General features: G+C 41.2%; 2 protein-coding genes across 3 annotated transcripts in view; both read left to right on the top strand.

Moving 5' to 3' along the window:
* Positions 1-63: 63 nt before the first annotated feature.
* Positions 64-5,645, top strand: rbmx (RNA binding motif protein X-linked). Its single transcript, XM_077577554.1, has 9 exons — positions 64-744; positions 856-965; positions 1,883-1,989; positions 2,076-2,232; positions 2,320-2,460; positions 3,178-3,292; positions 3,477-3,599; positions 4,218-4,348; positions 5,028-5,645. Exons 2-9 carry the CDS (start codon positions 857-859, stop codon positions 5,333-5,335), a joined length of 1,191 nt encoding a protein of 396 aa, XP_077433680.1. The 5' UTR covers positions 64-744; position 856; the 3' UTR covers positions 5,336-5,645.
* Positions 5,646-5,793: 148 nt separating this feature from the next.
* The window catches only part of arhgef6 (Rac/Cdc42 guanine nucleotide exchange factor (GEF) 6), a 30,099-nt gene continuing 15,426 nt past the window's right edge, over positions 5,794-20,466 (top strand). The window contains exons 1-11 of one of the 2 annotated variants that reach the window (XM_077577551.1): positions 5,794-6,642; positions 6,722-7,907; positions 8,534-8,802; positions 9,846-9,929; positions 12,940-13,024; positions 17,323-17,444; positions 17,611-17,833; positions 18,518-18,570; positions 19,136-19,230; positions 19,497-19,592; positions 19,861-19,983. In XM_077577551.1, coding sequence (XP_077433677.1) covers positions 7,868-7,907; positions 8,534-8,802; positions 9,846-9,929; positions 12,940-13,024; positions 17,323-17,444; positions 17,611-17,833; positions 18,518-18,570; positions 19,136-19,230; positions 19,497-19,592; positions 19,861-19,983 — 1,190 coding nt within the window. In that variant the 5' untranslated portion in view covers positions 5,794-6,642; positions 6,722-7,867. Of the gene's footprint in view, positions 6,643-6,721; positions 7,908-8,459; positions 8,803-9,845; positions 9,930-12,939; positions 13,025-17,322; positions 17,445-17,610; positions 17,834-18,517; positions 18,571-19,135; positions 19,231-19,496; positions 19,593-19,860; positions 19,984-20,466 lie in introns of those variants that run through there. The other variant, XM_077577550.1, reaches the window with a different exon arrangement.

Genomic DNA, 20,466 nt, shown 5'->3' with positions numbered 1-20,466 from the left:
ACTATGGCACGTGACGCGGAAACGATTGTCTCAACACGGAAGTCGGCGTAACGCGATTCCACTATGGTTAGCAATCTAATGTCAGCATGCCCAAAATTAGCATGTTCCATTCGTAACAAGGTTAGCTGGCATTACACGTTTAGCGCACTTACACAGTTAGCGCGCAGACTAGCATTGTTGAATGACATTTATAATAAGGGCCTCTTTGGAAAATCGAATCGCCTTATCTTTACGCCACCTTTTTAATCGTTACTGGGATGCGTCGCCGGATAAATTACATATTTAAAGGGGCTTCCTTTCGAGCTATAGGAAAGGACATCAATATTTCAAATTAATTTGAAAAAAAAAAACTATTTAATTTCCTGCCTGTCCCCTCTGCCACATTCCAGTCCGGTAGGTGGCAGTAATACACTTGGACGCTAGTTGCCGCCCGCAATCGAATCCAAACTGAGAAAAAAAGGGGCGAAGAAGAAAGGGGTGGAGCTTGAAACACTCCTGTTGAAAAGCGCTCTTGTGTCTTTTGTGGAGCCGCCTTTCTATTTTTTTTCGTGCCACAGCCAAAAAGAGAAATCATAACGAGTTGTTTGGGCTTCATTTATAAAATCCCCAGTGATCGACGGAAAGCCATCTTGTCGATCACGCTACTAATCAATCGGCCGCTTCGTTTGGCGTGTCGAGTAGTAAACACGCTACAGCCTGGTCCGCGGCTATCGCCATTTTGCGGTATTCAGCAACCCAAGCGAGGTCGGTAACGCCTGATGTCTCGATAAGTAATATATTGCACGTGTCTTAAAAACACGCACCCCGTTTAATATTCGTTCGACGTTTATGTTTGTGGATTTTGATTTTGTGCAGCATGGCTGAAGCAGACCGACCAGGCAAGCTATTTATCGGCGGCCTGAATACCGAGACCACCGAGAAGGCCTTGGAGCAGTATTTTAGCAAATATGGCAGGATTGTTCAAGGTGAGAACTAACTGACTATTTACAGCTATTCACAATTTACCGTTAGATATTTGAAGATATATTTTATCGCTGCAGCGTGAAGTACTGAAAACTCCTACCTCCGTACGAATACAACATAGACACAGTGGTCACATTTCGCGCTGCTTGTCGACCTTAACTCGTGTTAGTAGGACAATAACGTGGTCATTGGATGCAAGGACAAAATGGCAGATCCAGGTTATTTTTGCCGAACCGGCAATTCCCCAACAAGCGTTATTATACTGTGAATCGCGCGAGAACTAAAAGTACAAAATTTGCTCTGGAGAATGTGTATATACCAGCTCGCTGGGTAGAGCCCTTGTGTTCCAGGTCACGGATTCAAATACTGCTCTGTACATTTGTTTCATAAACGTGTTTACTGTATTAATTTGAGTTATGCTGGTAATGCTATTTTCAGTGGCGAAAACAATAACAACTTTGTGAAAAGAGATAGAAGTGAGTGGAGGGAGGCCGGAAGGGAACCAAGTACAGCATGAATCAGGACAAAATAACCAATTTCCAGCAGTCTCCACATCAATCTACTGAATGTATCGCACTAGCGATTGGTGAATCTGAGCTGTTAATGGCAATTTAACCACTGCCTTAAAAAAAAAAAAATCAGCAGATAGTGTTGCGATTAACAATTATGTTGTACTGGTATCAATGAGTAGACTCACACAAGCACCTGAGCATCTTTCCCTGCAGCAATGAAAGTTAAAACAGTTGCACATCAACGGGTATTGCTCTTTAAGATCTTGTCGCAGCAGCTGAAATTCATTTGTGGTTGCCCACCACAAATAAATCAATACATCTGAAATAAAAACAGAGCATATCATTTGACTAAGTTGCCTGTAGGTAGGCCCAACTATTGTGCTTCCTCCATTTCCCTGTCTTTCCAGTTCTTCTGATGAAAGACCGTGACACAAACAAGTCGAGGGGTTTTGCGTTTGTGACGTACGATAGTCCAGCCGACGCAAAGGATGCCGCACGTGAAATGAACGGAAAGGTATGGATTGGATTAACGTATGCATTTTAGTGATAAATGATACAACTGATTTTTATATGAGGGGCTCTGATTTTTCTGTACTACAGTCACTTGATGGCAAGGCCATCAAAGTGGAGCAGGCTACCAAGCCTAATTATGACTCTGGGGGCAGACGCGGACCGCCACTCATGCACTCTCGCAGTCGTGGCCCACCCAGAGGCCCCCGTGGATCCAGGGGAGGTGGGATGAGAGGCCCATCCAGAGGTAAATCTTAGTTGAATTTGTACATTTTTGAATGGAATTTGCATCTATTGCACCTTATCTTGTCTCTGTTTTCTGTTGTACTTGCAGACTACTATGACGACGACAATGGAGAACCCTTCTTTAAGGGGATGTCATCAAGAGGGCCCCCACCAATGAAGAGAGGACCACCTATGCGCAATGGAGGCCCCCCACCCAAAAGGCCTGCCCCATCTGGTCCAATGAACAGACGTAAGTTTTGCCCCATGCCATCTCAAAGTATAGTAAACGGGACATTATTTCCCATTGACGATGCATAAATTGAAGATTCATTTGCTCGTTTGGTCCGTAACATGTCAGAAAATTAGCACACAAAAAATGTTGATCATTGTTTCCCAAAAGAAAATCTGATCTTTGCAAATGTATTATTTTTATTAGAAACAATCAGTCTTGCTTTCATGTAGAACAGCAGAATTGGAGAGTACTTACTGTTGAGAGGCTGAAATTCAAAGGATTTAAAATTAAACGAGCTCTGAGCGAAATATTTAAGTCTTTAATCAATCAATCTTTATTTATATACCACTTTTCGTATAAAAAAAAATGCAACTCAAAGTGCTTTAGATGGTTAAAAAACAAATCCCCAGCCCACCACAATACTGGCCCACTAAAAAAAGAAGTGCATAATCAAACATTCAAAACAAAGCTAAGGCTCAGCACGGGGCAACCTGGCGACGAAAACGTGATCTCAGGGAGCCGTCTGCCTTTTTTTTTTTTATATGAAAAGTGGTGTGTATATATATATATATATATATATATATATATATATATATATATACTGAAATAATAATAGTATAATATGCTAAAGGTTCAAAACATAAATAAAAGACCCAAAAATGTAATGTTTTGATTATTCAATTTAATAATGGCGTAGTTTCCTATTGATTGTTACGTCATGACATTGCTTTTCAGCCCCGATGTCAAGGGACAGGGACCCCTATGGTCCACCCCCTCGCAGAGACTCCGTGATGTCCAGAAGGGATGACTATCCATCACCCAGAGATGACCATTATAACTCAAAGGATAGGTAGGATATTTTAAATCATTTATCCATCTTCTTTTTTTTTTCTGTTTATCATTAATCACTTCTATTTACATATAATTGTATTTGTAGCATCATGCATTGCACCACATGTAGGTAGACAATATCAATCATTGAAAAATGCTTTCCAGTGAAAGTTACAGTTTGAATTCAATTCAATCCTCGACAGCTACTCCAGTCGAGATTACAACTCAAGAGATTCAAGGGACTATGGACCTCCGCCGAGAGACTATTCATACCGCGATTACTCCGGCTCCCGGGATGACTATGGCTCAATGTCAAGAGGTTACAAGTAAGTGTTTGGGTTTGAACGGCTGGAGGTTTTATAGTTAACTATAGAGAGCTGAAAGTCAAGTGGATTGATTACTATCAGCAACACTTTCACTCGTTTACTGATGAAATACTTTGACGCGCTTGTAGCATAGTACAAGTGTTGCGACGTTGATGCGTGTTGTATTTACAAAGCAGAGGGCGAGTTGAAATGATTCTATAAATTGGAAGATTCCAAAAAAAACACTCTCCTACGTCAAATTTTAAAATGTTGATGCACAATAGTAAAGTCGACTAACTGCTTCACAGTGCTTCCCACACCATGTTAATACTTGGGTGGGCCACCCAAGTAAACTGGCCACCACCCAAGAAGTTTTCAAGAAAATTTAATAAGAAATCTATTTGAAAAGAAAGAAAGAGGGGAAAAAAACAGATATACCGCATGTAACGTTAGTACGCCGTCACTCACTTGTGGATCTTGAGGCTAGAGGAGACGCAAGTAACACGACCGGAGTCCACACACCCAAGTAGATTTCAAATCTGTGGGAAACACTGGGTTCAGCCTCCAGTTAAGGCGCATAGCAAAAGTTAATTCCAGAATCCCAGACGATCACCGAGTAACTTTGTGTACTTATTGCAGTGAACGTGAAGGCTATGGTGGAGGACGGGATTCCAGAAACTACATGGACCGTTCGAGTGGCGGCGGCGGCGGAGGAGGAGGAGGAGGAGGAGGCGGCGGCGGCTCGTACAGAGATTCGTTTGATGGTTACGGTAAGATTTATTTCTACACAGGTATAAGATGAACCAACAGTGGCATGAAGAGGAGCTGCATAGATAACCAACCCCATTTTCCAAGAAAGAGCAACCCAGAGGAAACGACGTTTAAAATGTTCTCATACAGTTTGCTGCTGCCAACAAAAGTTAATTCTTCAGCCATTGGTTGATCGAGCGTTGGCATCTTGTTGTCCCAATTCTTTTTACCAGCGCATTCCTCAAAAGATAAATGTGCCTCGCAAATTTTGGCTAAGACCAGAGTTGACTACCATAAGGAGCCAGAAACAGTCCTTGGAAAACGCAGAACAGAATATGTTGCCCATCAAAACGCTCTCCCTCAAGGAGTTTCCTTCACAAATAACCATCAAGACCACTCTGAAAACTTGGAGCTCTAAAAAGGAGAAGTGGCCTCAGAAATCAATGGCATGTTGAAACCAATAACTCGAGTACTCCATGTGGCTGGATCTTAACTGCCCCAAATGTCTGCAACAAACGTGTTGAATTTAGAACTTCCATCACCACCAACAGTTGGTACTCGTAAATACCACCATCTGTTCAATTGGCGCATCACAGAATTCAGTGTACTGGCAAAGAAAAGAGAACCAAAACCTGCAAGAACAACAAAAAAAATGTGTCAATTGTATCTTGCCAATTACTTGACCCGTTGACCCTGCAGGTAACTCTCGCAGCGCCCCACCTTCGCGGGGCCCCCCACCGTCCTTCGGTGGGGGCAGCGGAAGCGGTCGTTACGACGACTATGGCGGCAGTTCCCGGGATGGCTATGGCGGGCGCGACACTTACAGCAGTCGGAGTGAGCCGTACCCACCTCCCCGTGGCGAGCGCATGGGTAGGCAGGAGAGGGCTGCCCCCCCTGGCGAGAGAGGATACCCTCCTCGCGATTCGTACGGCTCAAGCCGCGGAGGGCCACGCGGGGGCCGTGGAGGCAGTCGACCCGACAGAGGCATGGCCCGCAACAGATACTAGGATGGACATGGAAGAGTCTCACGCAGCTATTACGTCTTCGTGCAGCATTCACAGCGTTGTGGGAGAAGTCTGAGACATACAAAAAAAAAATCTGTGGATTTATCTTTAGCTTTAAATTGTATCTAGACGTTCCCAATTTTTCGTATGTGTTCACTTTTTTTAATTTCCTTTTTTCAATATCTCTTATGTAACGGTAACAGTTACCAAGTGTTTTTTTTTTTTTTTTTTTTTGGTACAGTGCTGCTGGAATCTGCAATGCCCTCTAAGTTTGGCTTTCCTACTCTTAATAAAATTACTAGTTGTACCCTGACCACTGAGCATCAATATGCCAACAAGACCAGAAGCCCGGATATGAATTTAAAATTAAAAAAATTTTTTAAAAAAAGTTCTCTGTCAATTTTAGTTGCGTCTCTGCTCTGGAACTTCACTGAAGAGAGAAATTGCTCACTGTTGTGTTAAAGGGATTCGGCAAATGTCACTGTCCAAATGTTCCAATGTAGTTCCTTGGGAAATGGATCCATCATCCTAGAGCCATTTGCTGGCACGCTACGTCAAAACCAAAGGCAAGAGCCACCAAATGCAAGCTTCTATCCTACAAGAAACCATAGTCAACTGCTGGTAAGCAAAGCCAACCTCTTTGTTTCACATCTGTAAAATGCCTTTCATTGTTCCTGTATTGCAGTCGTCACTCAATTCAAGACAGTAGTGCTTCAAAGGACTACACAAAAAAAAAAGGATGTCAGCTTGAACGTACCTTTTTAATTGTAGCTAAATTTGTAGGAACTTAAACGAGCTCCAGGGCAAGTGAAGACCTTTTGTCCCTTGCCTGCAGCGAACGTTTGTTTTGTTTTTTTGTTTTCCTGGGCAGCTCAACCCTGAAAATGGAGATCCTTTTACACTAAGTACTTGTCTAATCAAGGTACTTGCCCAAAGTAAGCAAGATTGACAAATGCTGTTAATAGTATAGACAAAAACCATTTCCAAGGCTTTCTTTGTCGATGTGAAATTACCATAAAGTCAGTCTCAAAACCTTTTGCTCAAACAAAGGAGACCTCTGGAAGACCACCGCCATTGCAACCACCCAACTGGAAACAATCGTTCAAGTGAAAAACAGTGGGACCAAGGACTTTCAAGATCGTTTTTATGTTTCATGAATACACAATGGGGAGAAGGGCGCAGGTTAATCTTGTCGTCTTGTTGCAGGGTGAACAACGCTTGAAGGCATACAAACCTTGTTATGCGCCGCAACGCTGTCCATGCGTACTCGGACCAGTAGCCCAATCAAGAGCACGCTCCGTTTTGTGCAGGTACTGAGCCCCGTCAATTTGTTTGGCTAGGCCATACCGCTGTATATGTGCATTGATGATTTGAATGCTTGTCCTTTAGTGTCTGCCACAACCCTGAGACAACTGGTTGAAAGACTTCTGGAAAATGAGAAGAGGCTGAGTCTTGACTTGAAATGATGTCGTTTGTAATAAATGGCCAAAACCTGCTCTGCTGATAATGCGGTCATGAAGTCAATGGTTGTTGTCAATTTCGGAATTGCCTCTGAAATTGTTATTTACGCATTTAGGCCCATACCGATAGAATATCAAAACCTAGAATTGTGATCCTTTTGTGACACAAAACTCACCTTTTGAAATAGTAGCATTGTCACCCTTCCAAATCCCAGAGTTAATGCTGCCAACGATGGTAAATGAGCTAAGTGGTACCCAAATTAATAGTATTTTAGTTTAAAAAAAAAAACATAAGCCGCCTTCAGCTAGCTTCCAACTGCGTATTGTGACTACTTTTCCCCATGACTCTTAGAGCAAAACTCATTACAACTAATGCTATTTGTTCATTTTTTTATACAAATGCAAAGCTGATCTGTTTCAGGGGAAATATAAAGTCACAGTTGAGTTAACCGACAACACAAGGCAGCTTGGTTAGAACGGTTTGTTTGTGCAAAATATGCTGATGCATCAAGATTCGCTTCCTAGTCCCTGTGGCAACTCGGGAGAGGAAGACGGCACTACTGGTGCTTTCATTTATTGTCTTTTGTTCTCTTAAGTTACGAGCTGTCGCTTGGTGAGTTTTGTTTTTAGGCTGTGTCAAGCCAAAATTAAATATGAGCTTGAGATGGTGTGACTCGAGTGAGTAAAATTATTAGTTTGCGGCAGTTCTTTACCCAAGTGTCGTTACAACCATAGAGATGGCAGTGTCTCATACACCGTTGGAATTTAGTGACCACTGGGTGCTATTTGTGGTAGTGGCGGCAGCTAGCAATAAGTTGCGAGTATGTAACATGCCCAACGGGCTCTTGGTCGGTGCATGCAGTGTTGAAGACAAATTGTTGAACAGATGTACAAAATGTGATAAGAGTTCAAAACACTGGTGTCTTAAAAAAAAAAAAAGCTACAGGAAGAGGCAAGCGTTCCAGCAGGACTACATGTATGCTAACATTATTGCCGTGAGCATCTGACAGTTCCTGCTTGAGGAGAACATGGCCGTGCTGAAGCAACCTGCCTACTCACCTGTCCAGGCAATGTCATGATGGAGCAGACGTACAGGAGTGCAGAAAGCTGGGAAAGTGCGTCAGAATTGCTACACACAAAGATTTTTCACATTTTAAGATTTTATTTTATTTTTTTAGTCAGTGACAGACAACACACGTAAAGATAGAAAATCAGGCGTTGAACTGTTTTGGTCGTATTGTATGTGGTCTTCTCTGCTAGTTTCAACAAAGACCACCACGCAATTCAGAATGATACAAAAATCTATCCTGCCTCTAATTAATGTTATGGCCAAAAATGACAAAAACAGTCCACAAAGGGTTTCTTTTCATGACAATGATTAATGAACATTAAATAAAAAGGTGGGAAATTACAGATTAAATAGAAAAATTAGATGAACCCTTTTAAGCAGGCGGCCTATTCAAAGATCCAAGCATGACTTTTAAAAAAAATAAAATTTACGTGTGTGTTAACGATACAGTATTTTTCGTTATTTAAATGAAATTTAAAGAAGGTTTTGGGGGGCTGGTACGGATCAATGTTATCTGTAAGGCAAGCAAGCACTTGGCAATGCACTTCTGCTGCTGTCTATTGTTAAGGTGTCTGCTTACCAGCAGGGGTGATCATCACTTTTGGCATGTAGTAACACAGCCACCCCCATCCCCCCTCCTCTCTCTGACGCCTCTTGCCGAACTTCAAGCAGAAGTGCAGGGCTACGAGGTATATCGCACGCCGACACGGAACCAGACCATCGAAGGAGGATCAGGAGGACGACCGTCGCCAAGGCAATGCCCGTCTGACGGCGCCATGAACCCCGAGGAGCAGACCGTAACGTGGTTGATATCGCTGGGAGTGCTCAGTTCCCCCAAGAAGAACATCGCTAACCCGGAGGAATTCTTGAAAGCCTCGCTGAAGGATGGCCTCGTACTATGCAAGCTGGTCGAGAGACTTGTGCCCGGTTTCACCGCCAAGGTACAGAAGCCGAGAGAGGGAAAGAGAGAAAAAAAAGTTGACATACTGTAATGTGGTGCGACAGTAGACAAGAAGGGAGGGGTTTGATATGAACTTAGGGGCACAGGCCGCCCATTTAAAAAGTTGCAACGAACTTTTTGCTTTTAATGACGTCGCTAAATGTATATGATCTGAAGCGAATGGGCGATATTTGCTGTACTATTGCCAAGAAACACTTATATGTTCCGCATTTTCGACGCCACTTGTATGCAGCAGTCAGAAGAGAAACCGGAAGAACGTTCGCTTTGCTAAATACAGTTAAACACGACCAAATGCATTGTTGCTGCGTTTTTTTTTTTAAGGTAATAGGGGTAATTTTGGACATGAAAGCGCAATAGATAGTAAAGTTGATAAGTTTGCACGCAGGCTTCGTCACTTCCCCCTCGAAAGTTCTTCCCAGTTGCTCGACCTCTTGTTTTGTAAAGTTGGCGACAGACAGAAGGGCAGGGTGTCAAACAGGAAGCGTACAACAATAATACCGAAAATAGATCTGAAGTGTTATAGTTTGTTTTTTTTGTGCAGTAAACGGTCAATAATATCTTAAGCATAGGGAAGCGTTGTGTAGGTTAACAAGATCAATCTCAAGTCATGCATTCGCGGATTAATAATAATAATAGAAAAATAAATTGTGCACCGTAGGCGTAGGTTTACAATTAAGGTTTGATTCACCTACATCGTACGTACATCTTTCGTATAATTTTTATATAATTTGCTCAACGATTGACTTTAGAACGCGACTTCACTAAATATTTTACTTCGAAAGTCGAATAAATAAGCGGATGTTTACATCTCGGCGCTAGCTTGACGCTGATGTCATTAATGGCTATGTTTCAACGAAGAGGACGCGGATTGACTCCATATTTCATAAACTCGCATTCCTACGACCACTTCTAACTGGACTTTAATGGCGTTAGCTTCGAGTCGGCGGGTTTTAAAAAAAGGTGTTGAGTGCTCTCCGTGCTCAAACGTGCTGATACATTTCTGTCCCGTGTGTTTGTGCTCAGTACTGCCCGGACCCGCGGACCGAAGCCGACTGCATCGGCAACATTCGAGAGTTTCTGAGAGGATGCTCGTCCTTGAAAGTGGAGGTAAGTTTGCGGCTGTAAGTGGCGACGAAACGTTGCCACAGTCTCTGCGTCGACTTATTAGCCTTTAGCCTTGGCGCACGTCTCCCATTTAGACCCACTTGCTTAGTCGTGTTGTGATCCGCTCAGTTTGCTTGGACTGTTCCAACTGTATCGGGTTTCCCAGCATGCCCATGTGGAGTAAGCCACATAAACAGGCGTCCTGTCTGTCAGCAAGTAACGAAATGCGAATATTTCGTACTGTACTTTAGTAGATTTTTCGATATATTTGACTACTTTTACCCCCTACTCGGGAGGCACCAATACCACTATTTCAGGTTAAAAGTACTTTCCTTTGAGTTATGTGAGGGAATTCCAGTTGTGATGAAAATGTGTTTTTACTTTTGTCAAATATTGTTTAAAAACGCAAACTTTTACTTCTATATATCACTTTCTGCAATAACTTGTCACTTCTTGCCACACAATTTAACTTTTAAATGTTGCCTGTAAACACAAGTTATGTAATAGAATAGTGGGACAATCAAGTAAACCATTGAGCTAATGAGCCATTTGCTGTTTGTTACATTGTAGATGTCCGTGAATCTGCACATTCGTATGCCTTAATCTTTGCGATGGTATCGATATTCTACTGGCGGGATCAACCAGGTAGCCTCCAGCACTTGAGAAATTTGCTTGCCAGACGGCTGACATGGTGACTGGTGAAGTGGCATCAGCACATTTTTCTAGTGCAGATGTAAAGTATTGTCACTGAAGTACATCCTCCTTACCCATTACATTAGAAAACGGTTATCCTAATTTAAAAGATATGACTTGACTCAATAAAGATAGGTACACACTCCATTAGAGGCTTTATTTAGCACTAGCTTAAAAGCAAAAAAAAAGGTACGGCGTTTCAGAATTGGATGAAAATAATAATGGCTGTCATACAAGCTGTAATGCTATGCATTGTTTAAGGTCTGTTTTGAAGAATGCTCCCATTATCATGGAGGCGACGTGTTGCAGATGTTGGGAGTGTCTTCTCCCTCACTGTGTGCCACACTGGACACGTGCTGTCCAATTTATAAATACTCGTGGTCTGGTCTTGAATCACATCATCTGCTTTGTGCCAGCCTGACTCACTGCACAGTGGAGTGGTGGAGCGCCCGATGCCCAGCTGGCTTGTTATGTCTGGGAGGTCCGCCTCAGCCCATAATTAGACCTTGTGAAGCCAGCAGCAGCAGCAGCTCGTGGCCCAGTAGCTTGAAGCTCTCAAGCTCGCCATGCCCATCTTTTAGCCTCTGACGTGATCATGTTTTTTTTTTTTTTTTTTTTCATTCTTCCCGCCACCGCAGAAATAGTGCTCGTTTCTCCAATGCCTACACAAAGAAGACATTCAAGACTTGTTTTCACTTCTTCGCTGACACGCCAAAAGAGGAAACGCCATTAACTGCTCAAGGCCTCTTGCTCCGTTCCTCAGCTGAATGGGGATGATTTATGATTGTGCGACCCTGTGGTCATGGTTGGATTAGATTTTTTGTTATAAATTCGTACTGTTGCCGTTTTACTTTTGCAAATCATGTGACGTCTTGGGCCACGTTTGACACCTTTTTGGATGACCCGCCATGTTGTGCTGCATGGATCAAATTTGCATGAATGTACAAACGTACATGGAGGATGAATAAATGTGATGATGTGATGTAGTTGTGTTCTGGAGCAGAGGAGTCAAACATATTAAAAGAAGGGACACTTGAGTAACAAAGATTGGTAAAAGTAAAGAGGTACTAATTCAACCCCTATACTAAATGTATATATTTTTTGTCTATAATTAATTTGATATTTTCATTATTTTTCATGTACACAACACATTTTGCGACTTGTTGTCGACCGAAAATGACATCGCATGTTCTCAGGGCTCAGGTAACGGCGTAATCACGGCTCACCTGTTTTCTGGGTTTGGTCATGTGACGTTCGCAAGCTGAGCCATGATTAGTCATTACCTGACCCTTGAGCACATGTGATGTCATTTTCAGTGGACAAAGCAATTGACAAAATGTGTTTTTAAAGGTATTGGACGTGAAAAATAATGAAAATGTCAAATTAATTATAGACCAAATATGAACTTTTTACTAATGAAAAGGGCTACATAAGTGACGTATCCCTTTAAATAACAGTAAAATGTACATACTCTGAAATGTATTTAAGTAAAAGTAAACTTTTTTTTTTTTTAAACTTTCGATTATAGGGTGGCAAGATTTCATTCTGTTCAGATCTCAGACACGGCATCTATATACATTGTTGTTAAAAAAAAAAAATTCATTATTCTTAAAGGTTGAAAAATGCATCAAGCCTATTTTGACAAAAGACTTTAAACTTTAAAGTATAATAAATATGTTTTTAAATGGAGGGTGTGAAAATAAATCCTCTTTAAAAAAAAATGGCCTCAAGTACACTATTTTTTACTAAGTATTTATACTTAGTTACTTCCCAATACTGCAAAATAAATTTTAAGGACTTTGAGTTGGGTTATGTTATATGTATCATTACAAATAAGTTGGTATATTTTTGTTGGAATTAATTACAGCTATTATTTTCATCACGACCTGAAAAGATTATTTGTATTTTGGTTCTATAAAATCACCCCAAGTGCAAATGTTGTGTTTGACAAGATCCTCATTTGTTTGATGTGATGGTCCTTTGGACAACGCCAGATTGAAGCTGTGCCGCTCAAACTCTATATTTAAGATGTTTTATTTAAAATGTGAAACCCAAGGCTCGGAAGGAAATGAGATAGCTGCCCGAGACGCAGCAAGAAAGCTTCTGTGCGTGTGCGGTGAATCGTAATGGTGTCTGGCTCTTTTCGCGACTGCTAATTCACAGAATATGGGTCATGCTTCATGTGCCAGTAGTTATGTGTGTACGGCTGAGGCTCATTTCAATCACGTGAGTGTTCAATTGTGTGTCCAATTATTGGCGTACAGCCCCCATTTGTAATTGTGATTTTGCATTTTTTGTCTTTTTTTTTTTTTTAATCCAGGGGTTTGAGCCCGAGTGTCTGTACAGTGGGGAGAATTTTGGCAAGGTCCTCACCACGTTGCTGGCCGTCAATTTTGCCACGCAAGGTAAGAGCTGCTTGCGCCGTCCTTCCGCGACCTTCCGGCATCCCGCTGCTTCGCAAACAAGGCCACGGTGAATTTACACCATCGATCGCTTCAACAGTTTTTCCACAATTAATCAATTATTCATGTGTGCCGTGTAATTGTGACAAAAATACAATGGCACAGAGGTCAAGGTGACTTCTTTGATGGTTCTTCTGATTTCTAATGGACTCCCCTTCATTTAGGAAGACTCACTTTTCATTGACCTTGAGTAATATCCCAACGATAATTGAAGTCAGTCAAGTAAACCACTACGTTGTGACATGACTATACAGTCTTGACTTGTTTATGGCTGAGTTTACGTTCCCCAAAAATACCCACGATATGTCAAATCCATGTAGTCAACTTAATTTTTTTTATGTTCTAAGGCTGTAAAACCCTTCACCACACATCGTTTTTGAAAATTTCTCACATTTCTCTCTTGTTTGAACCTTATACATTGAAAAAGGTACACTGCTGTAAAAAAACAACAACAACACAATATTGCACCCAAAAAAATCAGCAAAATAGCGAGTCCGCGAAAGGTGAAAAGCAATATAGCGAGTTAGCACTGTAATTCAAAAATCCTTTTTGGTACGTATTCCACTTGTTGTTGTTTTTATTTTAAACACCTAACTGTTTGGGTGCCCCCTTGCCAGTATTGTTGTGCCCAAAGGGCGGAATAGAGACTTTGTCATCTGCTTATCGGTTGATGTAATTGTCTTGCACGCTTAATAACAGGAATGGGCTGCTAGCTACCGTATTTGTCGGACTGTAAGTTGCTAACGGATATATAACTAAACATTTTTCAATGTAATTTAATTTTGACAAGTATTTATTTATTTTTTTTACCACTAAAAGAGTTAAAACGCGGAGGGAACAGGGTTTTTCGTTACCAGCCTGAGCGCTAACTGTGTTAATTGTGCGCTAAATGTGTAATGTTAGCTAACCATGTTGCGAATGGGACATGCTAATTTTGGACATTAGATCGCTAACCACAGTGGTATTCGTTATAAACCCTAAAGGATGGAGCTCGCCCAAATGCAGCATATTGATTGGTTGACAGAGAATAATCTTTCCATTTTTGGTGACAGGAAGGGAATGGAGTGAGTGCAAAAGGGTTGGCTTTCTTATAATCACAGGGATGTGATTTTTCCGCTAATTCGCGGAATTCCGCTTTTTTTTATCTCCCCCCCCCCAAAAAAAAAAATTCTGATTTTTTTTTATTTTTTTTATTTTTTTTTTTAGTAGTAGTTCATTGTGTATGCACATGACTCGGACAGATAACATCTTCTGCTATAACAAAGACATTTGTGGTATGCTCTAATATGAGTTACTTTTCATTTGGTCATGATACAATTATTTGTTCATGAAATTTGAACCCTTCAACATTATTTATGTGTTAACTTAGTAATCACATTAGTTAGATATGATGATATTCTCAGTGATAGTTTTTAAAAGCAAAGGCAGTCCAATGTTTTTGAATGTGACTGATTTTGAGTTGACTAAAACTGCCATTTTATATGGGATAGTTCAATATACATTGAAAATTGATGCTGTTGTTTTGTCTATTTCTTTGTCATGTGAGTGCATTGAAAGTACTTAAAAACACGGAAAACCCATGAGCTCCGGGGCCCCCAGACCCCCGGCTAAATTTTCAGATAATTTCACTTTGGTCAAATCACATCCCTGTAATCAGGAACCAATCTCCTTTGACCAAACATGGTGTTCACTTATAATGCTTTCCCCCCGCATAGATTCCAAATTGAAATTAAGCGTCCGCGTTGGTGACTGATTGGACGATGCAGGGTGTCTTTTCTATTTTAAGTGTGTTTCATTTATTTTATTTTTACTTCACTATTAGCAATATATTTTTTAGGAAGTTATTACATTGTGTGTAAATGAAGCAGAATGAATGGATACTCTGTGCTTTAATGGTGCTGTACGGTTATGTAGCGCATGCAGATATCATCGCAGGCAAACAAGTCAGCTCAAGGTTTTGCTATTTCAAATCGTACTGCGGCAAACTGTACCACTTGGTGGGTTAAGAGGCAACCACCCAATCCGTGTTGCTCAATTTGTGTCATGCAACGTTTGATCAAGCTGATTGGCTTTACTGGCTCAGGCCAGCTGGTGTGTGGTTGTGTCCCGCTGGGTGCCATATTTGCCTGCCGTGCTTGATGCACCCAGACTTGTATCCTGCTTTGTTCATTTTCCATTCGAATGAAGGCTTTGGTGTTACACAGAAGAATCAATCATGTGAAATTTAATACACACCCACTCTCTCTACTTGAAGGTTGCAACTTGAAATATTTGCAGTGCTGCGGGCACCGCAATGCATTGAGGCAAATTGCTCCAGGAGGTCGACTTTCTTTCCTCAGCCCCAGTCTTATTTTGTCAGCGCTTTTTTGTCAGAGAAAATTTGCTGCTGCGGATTTCCAAATATATCAAGACATTTGGACATTGCAGTTTGTTTTTCTTGATCACGACACAATGATATTGGAGATGAGTTGAGATGAACAATGCATGCCCTAGAAAGCCTCGACAGAACATGACTTTGCCAAGCAACAACTGAAATGCTGCAAGATTGTGATCATTTGTCTCACAGCGATGCCATATGTCATTTTTTCAAAATTTTCAGGGAGCACAAAAAATGGAACCTTTTGCATCATGAGCAGATGATTTAGCAAAAAAAAATATTTTTTTGCAAAAAAAAAAGACGTAGGCAATTATTTTAAGAGGGTGACAATATAAAGTATAACAGAATTAGCTACCTGCACTTTAATTTTTTTGTTTTTGTTTTGTTTTTGGTTGAATTTTTATCGGTGTACCAAATATGTGCTGCAAACTTGACTTGAGGTTCTTCAGTCACGAGTTAATTGATCCAACATAAGAGGCCTCTGTGCCTTCTCCCTTGTGATCTTTGTCTTTATCCAACGCTTACCGGTACTCAGAATAGCTGCACAGTTTGTTTTGTGAAGTAGCTTTAAGCTGGCTAAAAAAAAAGCAATTAATTGTAAGGGCAATTTAAAGTCTTCACTTAACCTATCATGAATATTTTTGAAATATGGGACTGGGAGGATAAAACCTGGATAAAACCCACACAAGCCCAGGGACAGCATGCGCATTGCACACGGGAAGGCTGGCGAGGAGATTCTAACCTCCAACTCCAAAACCGTGAGGCAGACGTGCTAACCGCTCTTACATCGTGTAGCCCAAGTCTTAACATCTCACTGTAAAATTGTAATAAGTCATGAGAGAGAGATCAATGGCAACGCATCTTCATACATGTCAACCCTAATTTGGTCCCACCTGTATTACAAACCCATAAAATCCTTATTTTCCCATAAAAATCCTTATGTCAGTTTTATCAATACTAAAGCTGTTTCATGCAATAACATTAATCTTACCTTACTTTCTTTCTTATATGAAGACATTGACAGTATCTTGTTCCAAATGACATTTTATTGCACAAAGAAAAAACAGATTTCTAAATATCACAGTGACTGCCATCTGGCATCATAAGGTGAATCAATTTTAATCAAAATTTTATCATGGACGGTTGACTTTTTTGTTGCTTCACATTTCTCTCGTGCAACTTTGATTTCAAATGTTCTTTGACATCGTAAATGCCAGATGCCGCAACCTTAATGTCCCGTGAACAAAGCGAACATGATGCATACTCTTCCCCGAGTTTTGACGGACCAATTACCTTAAATAAATCCGTCCATTCCGAACGAAAACGTCCGGTGTATCTTGTTTTTTTTGGCCGGCCTGTCCCCCGTTTTCTCAACCACTGCGAACGACTCGCAATTTTCGCGCTAACACAAATTTCTTAAGTGCGCATGTCAGGAAACTGTTAGAAGTCTCGCGCGATAGACGAGATTTTGTGACCGGTTGTTGTTTAAATCGAGCTTATGCACACGTGTAGCACGTAGCCGACAGTAAATACTAAATAAATTTAAAAAGGGTAAGCAATATATACTAATATTATTATTTTCATGAAAACAGTTAAATCCGTATTCATTTCCAAATACGCCCGTATGCTTTTGCAACACTTAAAAATCCGTAAGAAATACGGACAAACCTTATGGGTTGACATGTATGCATCTTAGACATCAGTTCATTTCAAAGGCCAGAAATTCCAACGTCAATGACACGATTCCATTTAGGTGTGTCAAGAAGACACCGTCACCCGTTGCCGAGGGCTTTTGACTATCCAGCTTGAATAAGACAAGCAAACAAGATAACAGAGGCGGCTACATATTTTGTGTCCACCACAGACAGCGCTGCGGAGAGGTCATGTCCGCAGTCCGGCGCCCAATCACTTAGTGAGACGGCATCCTCGCACACAATCTCCTCTGCCAAGTCCAAAGGCTCTCTGCGGCGACAATCCAAATCTGCGGTATGTTCTGCATCCTCTCTCTTGTTCTGTTGCAAGCTCGCGTACGCTCCTCACAAAAAGATCGGGGATATTCGGCTTTGTATTATTATCATTTCAGGATGAACATAATAGACTAAATACACTTCCCAAGTGAACTTCATTTGACCTGTAAACACCCGCTTGACAGGAGATGACGGAGAATGGCGGCGGCGGCGGCGGCGGTGGCAGCGGGCAGCTGATGGTGAAGGCCCGCTTCAACTTCAAGCAGAACAACGAGGACGAGTTGTCGTTCAGCAAAGGCGACCTCATCGTGGTGACGCGGCAGGAAGAAGGCGGCTGGTGGGAGGGCAACCTCAACGGAAAGATGGGATGGTTCCCCAGCAACTACGTGCGCGAGGTCAAGGCCTGCGGTGAGTCGCCTGTCGCAATGGCGGCTAATGTTGCTCAGCAGTTACCATTATTCTTAACTCATTCGCTCCTCATTTTAAATATTACTATGTTCACAAAGATGTATTTATACGTTTTTTTAATGTTTTTTTTTATGCTAGAGCATACAGAAGGCTTTGATGCAGCCTCTGAACTGAAGAGAATGGTTGAAGCAATGGCAGTTATTACAAAAACGGCCAGCAGGTGGCAGCAGAGTATCAGAGCTCAACCATGTTGCAAAAAGCTATTTTTTTGCCAGTGTTTTAAACAGATTTGTGACGAATGATGAAACTTGGCTATATTCTAATGCTAATTGCTACAAAACGGAAACAGATAGAAATATACTTCCCCCCCCCCCCTGATGAAAGAAGTGACTCGTTTTTCTTTTGGAACACACTGCGGGCCTTGCAAAAGCAAAATCAGTCACAATCCAGTAAAACAGCAAAGGGGGTTGCTTCAGTGAAAATGGCTGGGAGTGAATGAGTTAAACAATAACAATAATAAAATTATTCATTTTTTTTTTCATGGTGATTTTGAGTGACAAAAAGTCACAAGATGATCATTTTCTAACCGACTAATGTGAAATATGGTCATTTCTGGTGGCACAACTGATGATTTGTCACAGCACTGCGTTATGACCCTCATGATTGTCAATATGTCCCCTGTAGAAAAACCAGTTTCTCCTAAAGGAGCTCAGCTGACCAAAAGCTACTACAATGTGGTGAGTTGACAGCACAGATACATTGGATGTCCTTTTTTCTTTTTTTTTTACAAGATTACTTTCCACAATTTGGCTTTAGCTAAAAAAACAAAAACAATTTAATACCAAACAATCACTTTACCCAAAATGCACTTGGCACATCATCTATAATGTAAAATTAGTGATCCAGCTGTACCTGCTTAGCACCAATGAAGGAAGACCAGAATCAGGGTTATATTCCAGTTACGAGTTGAGCAAACAGCATTTTGAGCCTGCTGGAGATGTTTGAGGTAGGACTGGCTGACTCCAAAATAAATTGCATCCACAGTAATCCATCTGAGATGTGACAAAGGACTCAATTACGGTTTCTAAGTCCTGTTGTGTGGGAATTCAACAGTTCCTTTGCACCATAAATGCCAAACCACAAATATGCAAAGGTTCCGGCATTAATCCATGAATCAAACAAGGGATATACAGTAAGTGTACAATTATAGAAAAGTGTTTTTTGAGCAGCTTTAATAAAATAAATAATCCAACTATACAACTAGATAACCTGACAGCCCGCCGTATCCGTTGTTTGTTTTAGGTGGTGCAGGACATCTTGGAACACGAGCGAGAGTTTGTCAAAGAGCTGCAAATGCTGCTGAGTTGTTACCTGCGACCGCTACAAGCCAGCGACAAGTAAGAGAGACGTCAAAGCCGGGTCACTTCCTGTAGGGCTCTCCATTCAAATACCAATTTAAGCCCTCGTCGATTCACAGATGATTGTGCTGTCAAAAGCTGTGTCCATTTATTTTTTAATTTCCATGTCAATACAAGCACGAAGCAAGTTCATAAAAGAATGAAGCCAGAGCATTTTTTTAAATTTAGTTGTATATCGAGTACAGACTTTGAGTAGCAAACGTGGATGCCTTTGAGTTATTTTACTGTTCAATGACGTTCGGCAGGCTGAGCAGTGCAGACAGCGCCACCCTGTGTGGAAACCTCGAGGAGATCCTCACCTTCCAGCAGGGCCTCGTTGTCTCTTTGGAGGAATGTATTAAGTAAGTCAGCGTTTATTGATGCATTTCATGAATAATGATGTCATTATGACTCTCTTTGCATTGACGGAGTACAAGATTCCATAAACATGCTCTGATGAAATACAAGCTGTCTTTTTTTTTTCCACTTTCTTATTATTGCCAGAGATCATCTTTATGGACCTCTAGGGAAATAAAAAATGTCCCCTTTAGGTTCCCTATGTTTGCTCTTTTTATTGCTCTGCGTTGTCGCTCCACTTTTCTGACCTTGACTTTGTCATTGCCGTTGCAGATTCCCCGAAGGCCAACAGCGGCTGGCCGGATGCTTCTTGAATGTGTTGTGTCAGATCAAGTCTCTTTACCTGGCCTACTGCTCCAGCCACCCGTCAGCCGTCTGCATCCTTACGGATCACAGGTCAGGGATTTTCTTATGCATCATTTTTGGTTTTTAGAATTCACTGTTCACATCTTCTGGGATTTTTTTTTTTCTGCATTCAAAATCTGTTAAAGTTCTGAGTTGTTTTAGGACTCTTAAAATTATGTTGTTATATATTTTAATCCAAGCACATCATTTTGTTTGATGCAGGGATGTGATTTTTCCGCTAATTCGCGGAATTCCGCTTTTTTTATCTCCCCCGCCCAAAAAAAAAAATCGAATTTTTATTCATATTTATTTTATTTAAAAGCCATCTTGGATCCTGACATGTGAAAGAAATCCTACAAAACTGCGTATCATGTGATGTTAAACAAAAAAAAGAAAAAGATTTGGGCTGTTGACTTGACTCTGGTGGCGCAGGTCAAACGGTGTTAATCGACATCAGGAATGTGATTTTTCCGCTAATTCGCGGAATTCCGCTTTTTTTTTATCTCCCCCCCAAAAAAAAAAAATCCGAATTAT

This window comes from Vanacampus margaritifer, chromosome 10, assembly GCF_051991255.1.
Source record: "Vanacampus margaritifer isolate UIUO_Vmar chromosome 10, RoL_Vmar_1.0, whole genome shotgun sequence".
Classification (NCBI taxonomy): Eukaryota; Metazoa; Chordata; class Actinopteri; order Syngnathiformes; family Syngnathidae; genus Vanacampus; species Vanacampus margaritifer.
Note: the sequence above shows the minus strand (reverse complement) of the source record. Positions and strands in the feature narration are given on the sequence as shown.

Coding starts and splice junctions, on each gene's coding strand:
- rbmx (XM_077577554.1), top strand. CDS start 857: ATGGCTGAAGCAGACCGACCAGGCAAGCTATTTATCGGCGGCCTGAAT. Junction 1,990..2,075: donor CACGTGAAATGAACGGAAAG/GTATGGATTGGA, acceptor TCTGTACTACAG/TCACTTGATGGCAAGGCCAT. Junction 2,461..3,177: donor ATCTGGTCCAATGAACAGAC/GTAAGTTTTGCC, acceptor ATTGCTTTTCAG/CCCCGATGTCAAGGGACAGG.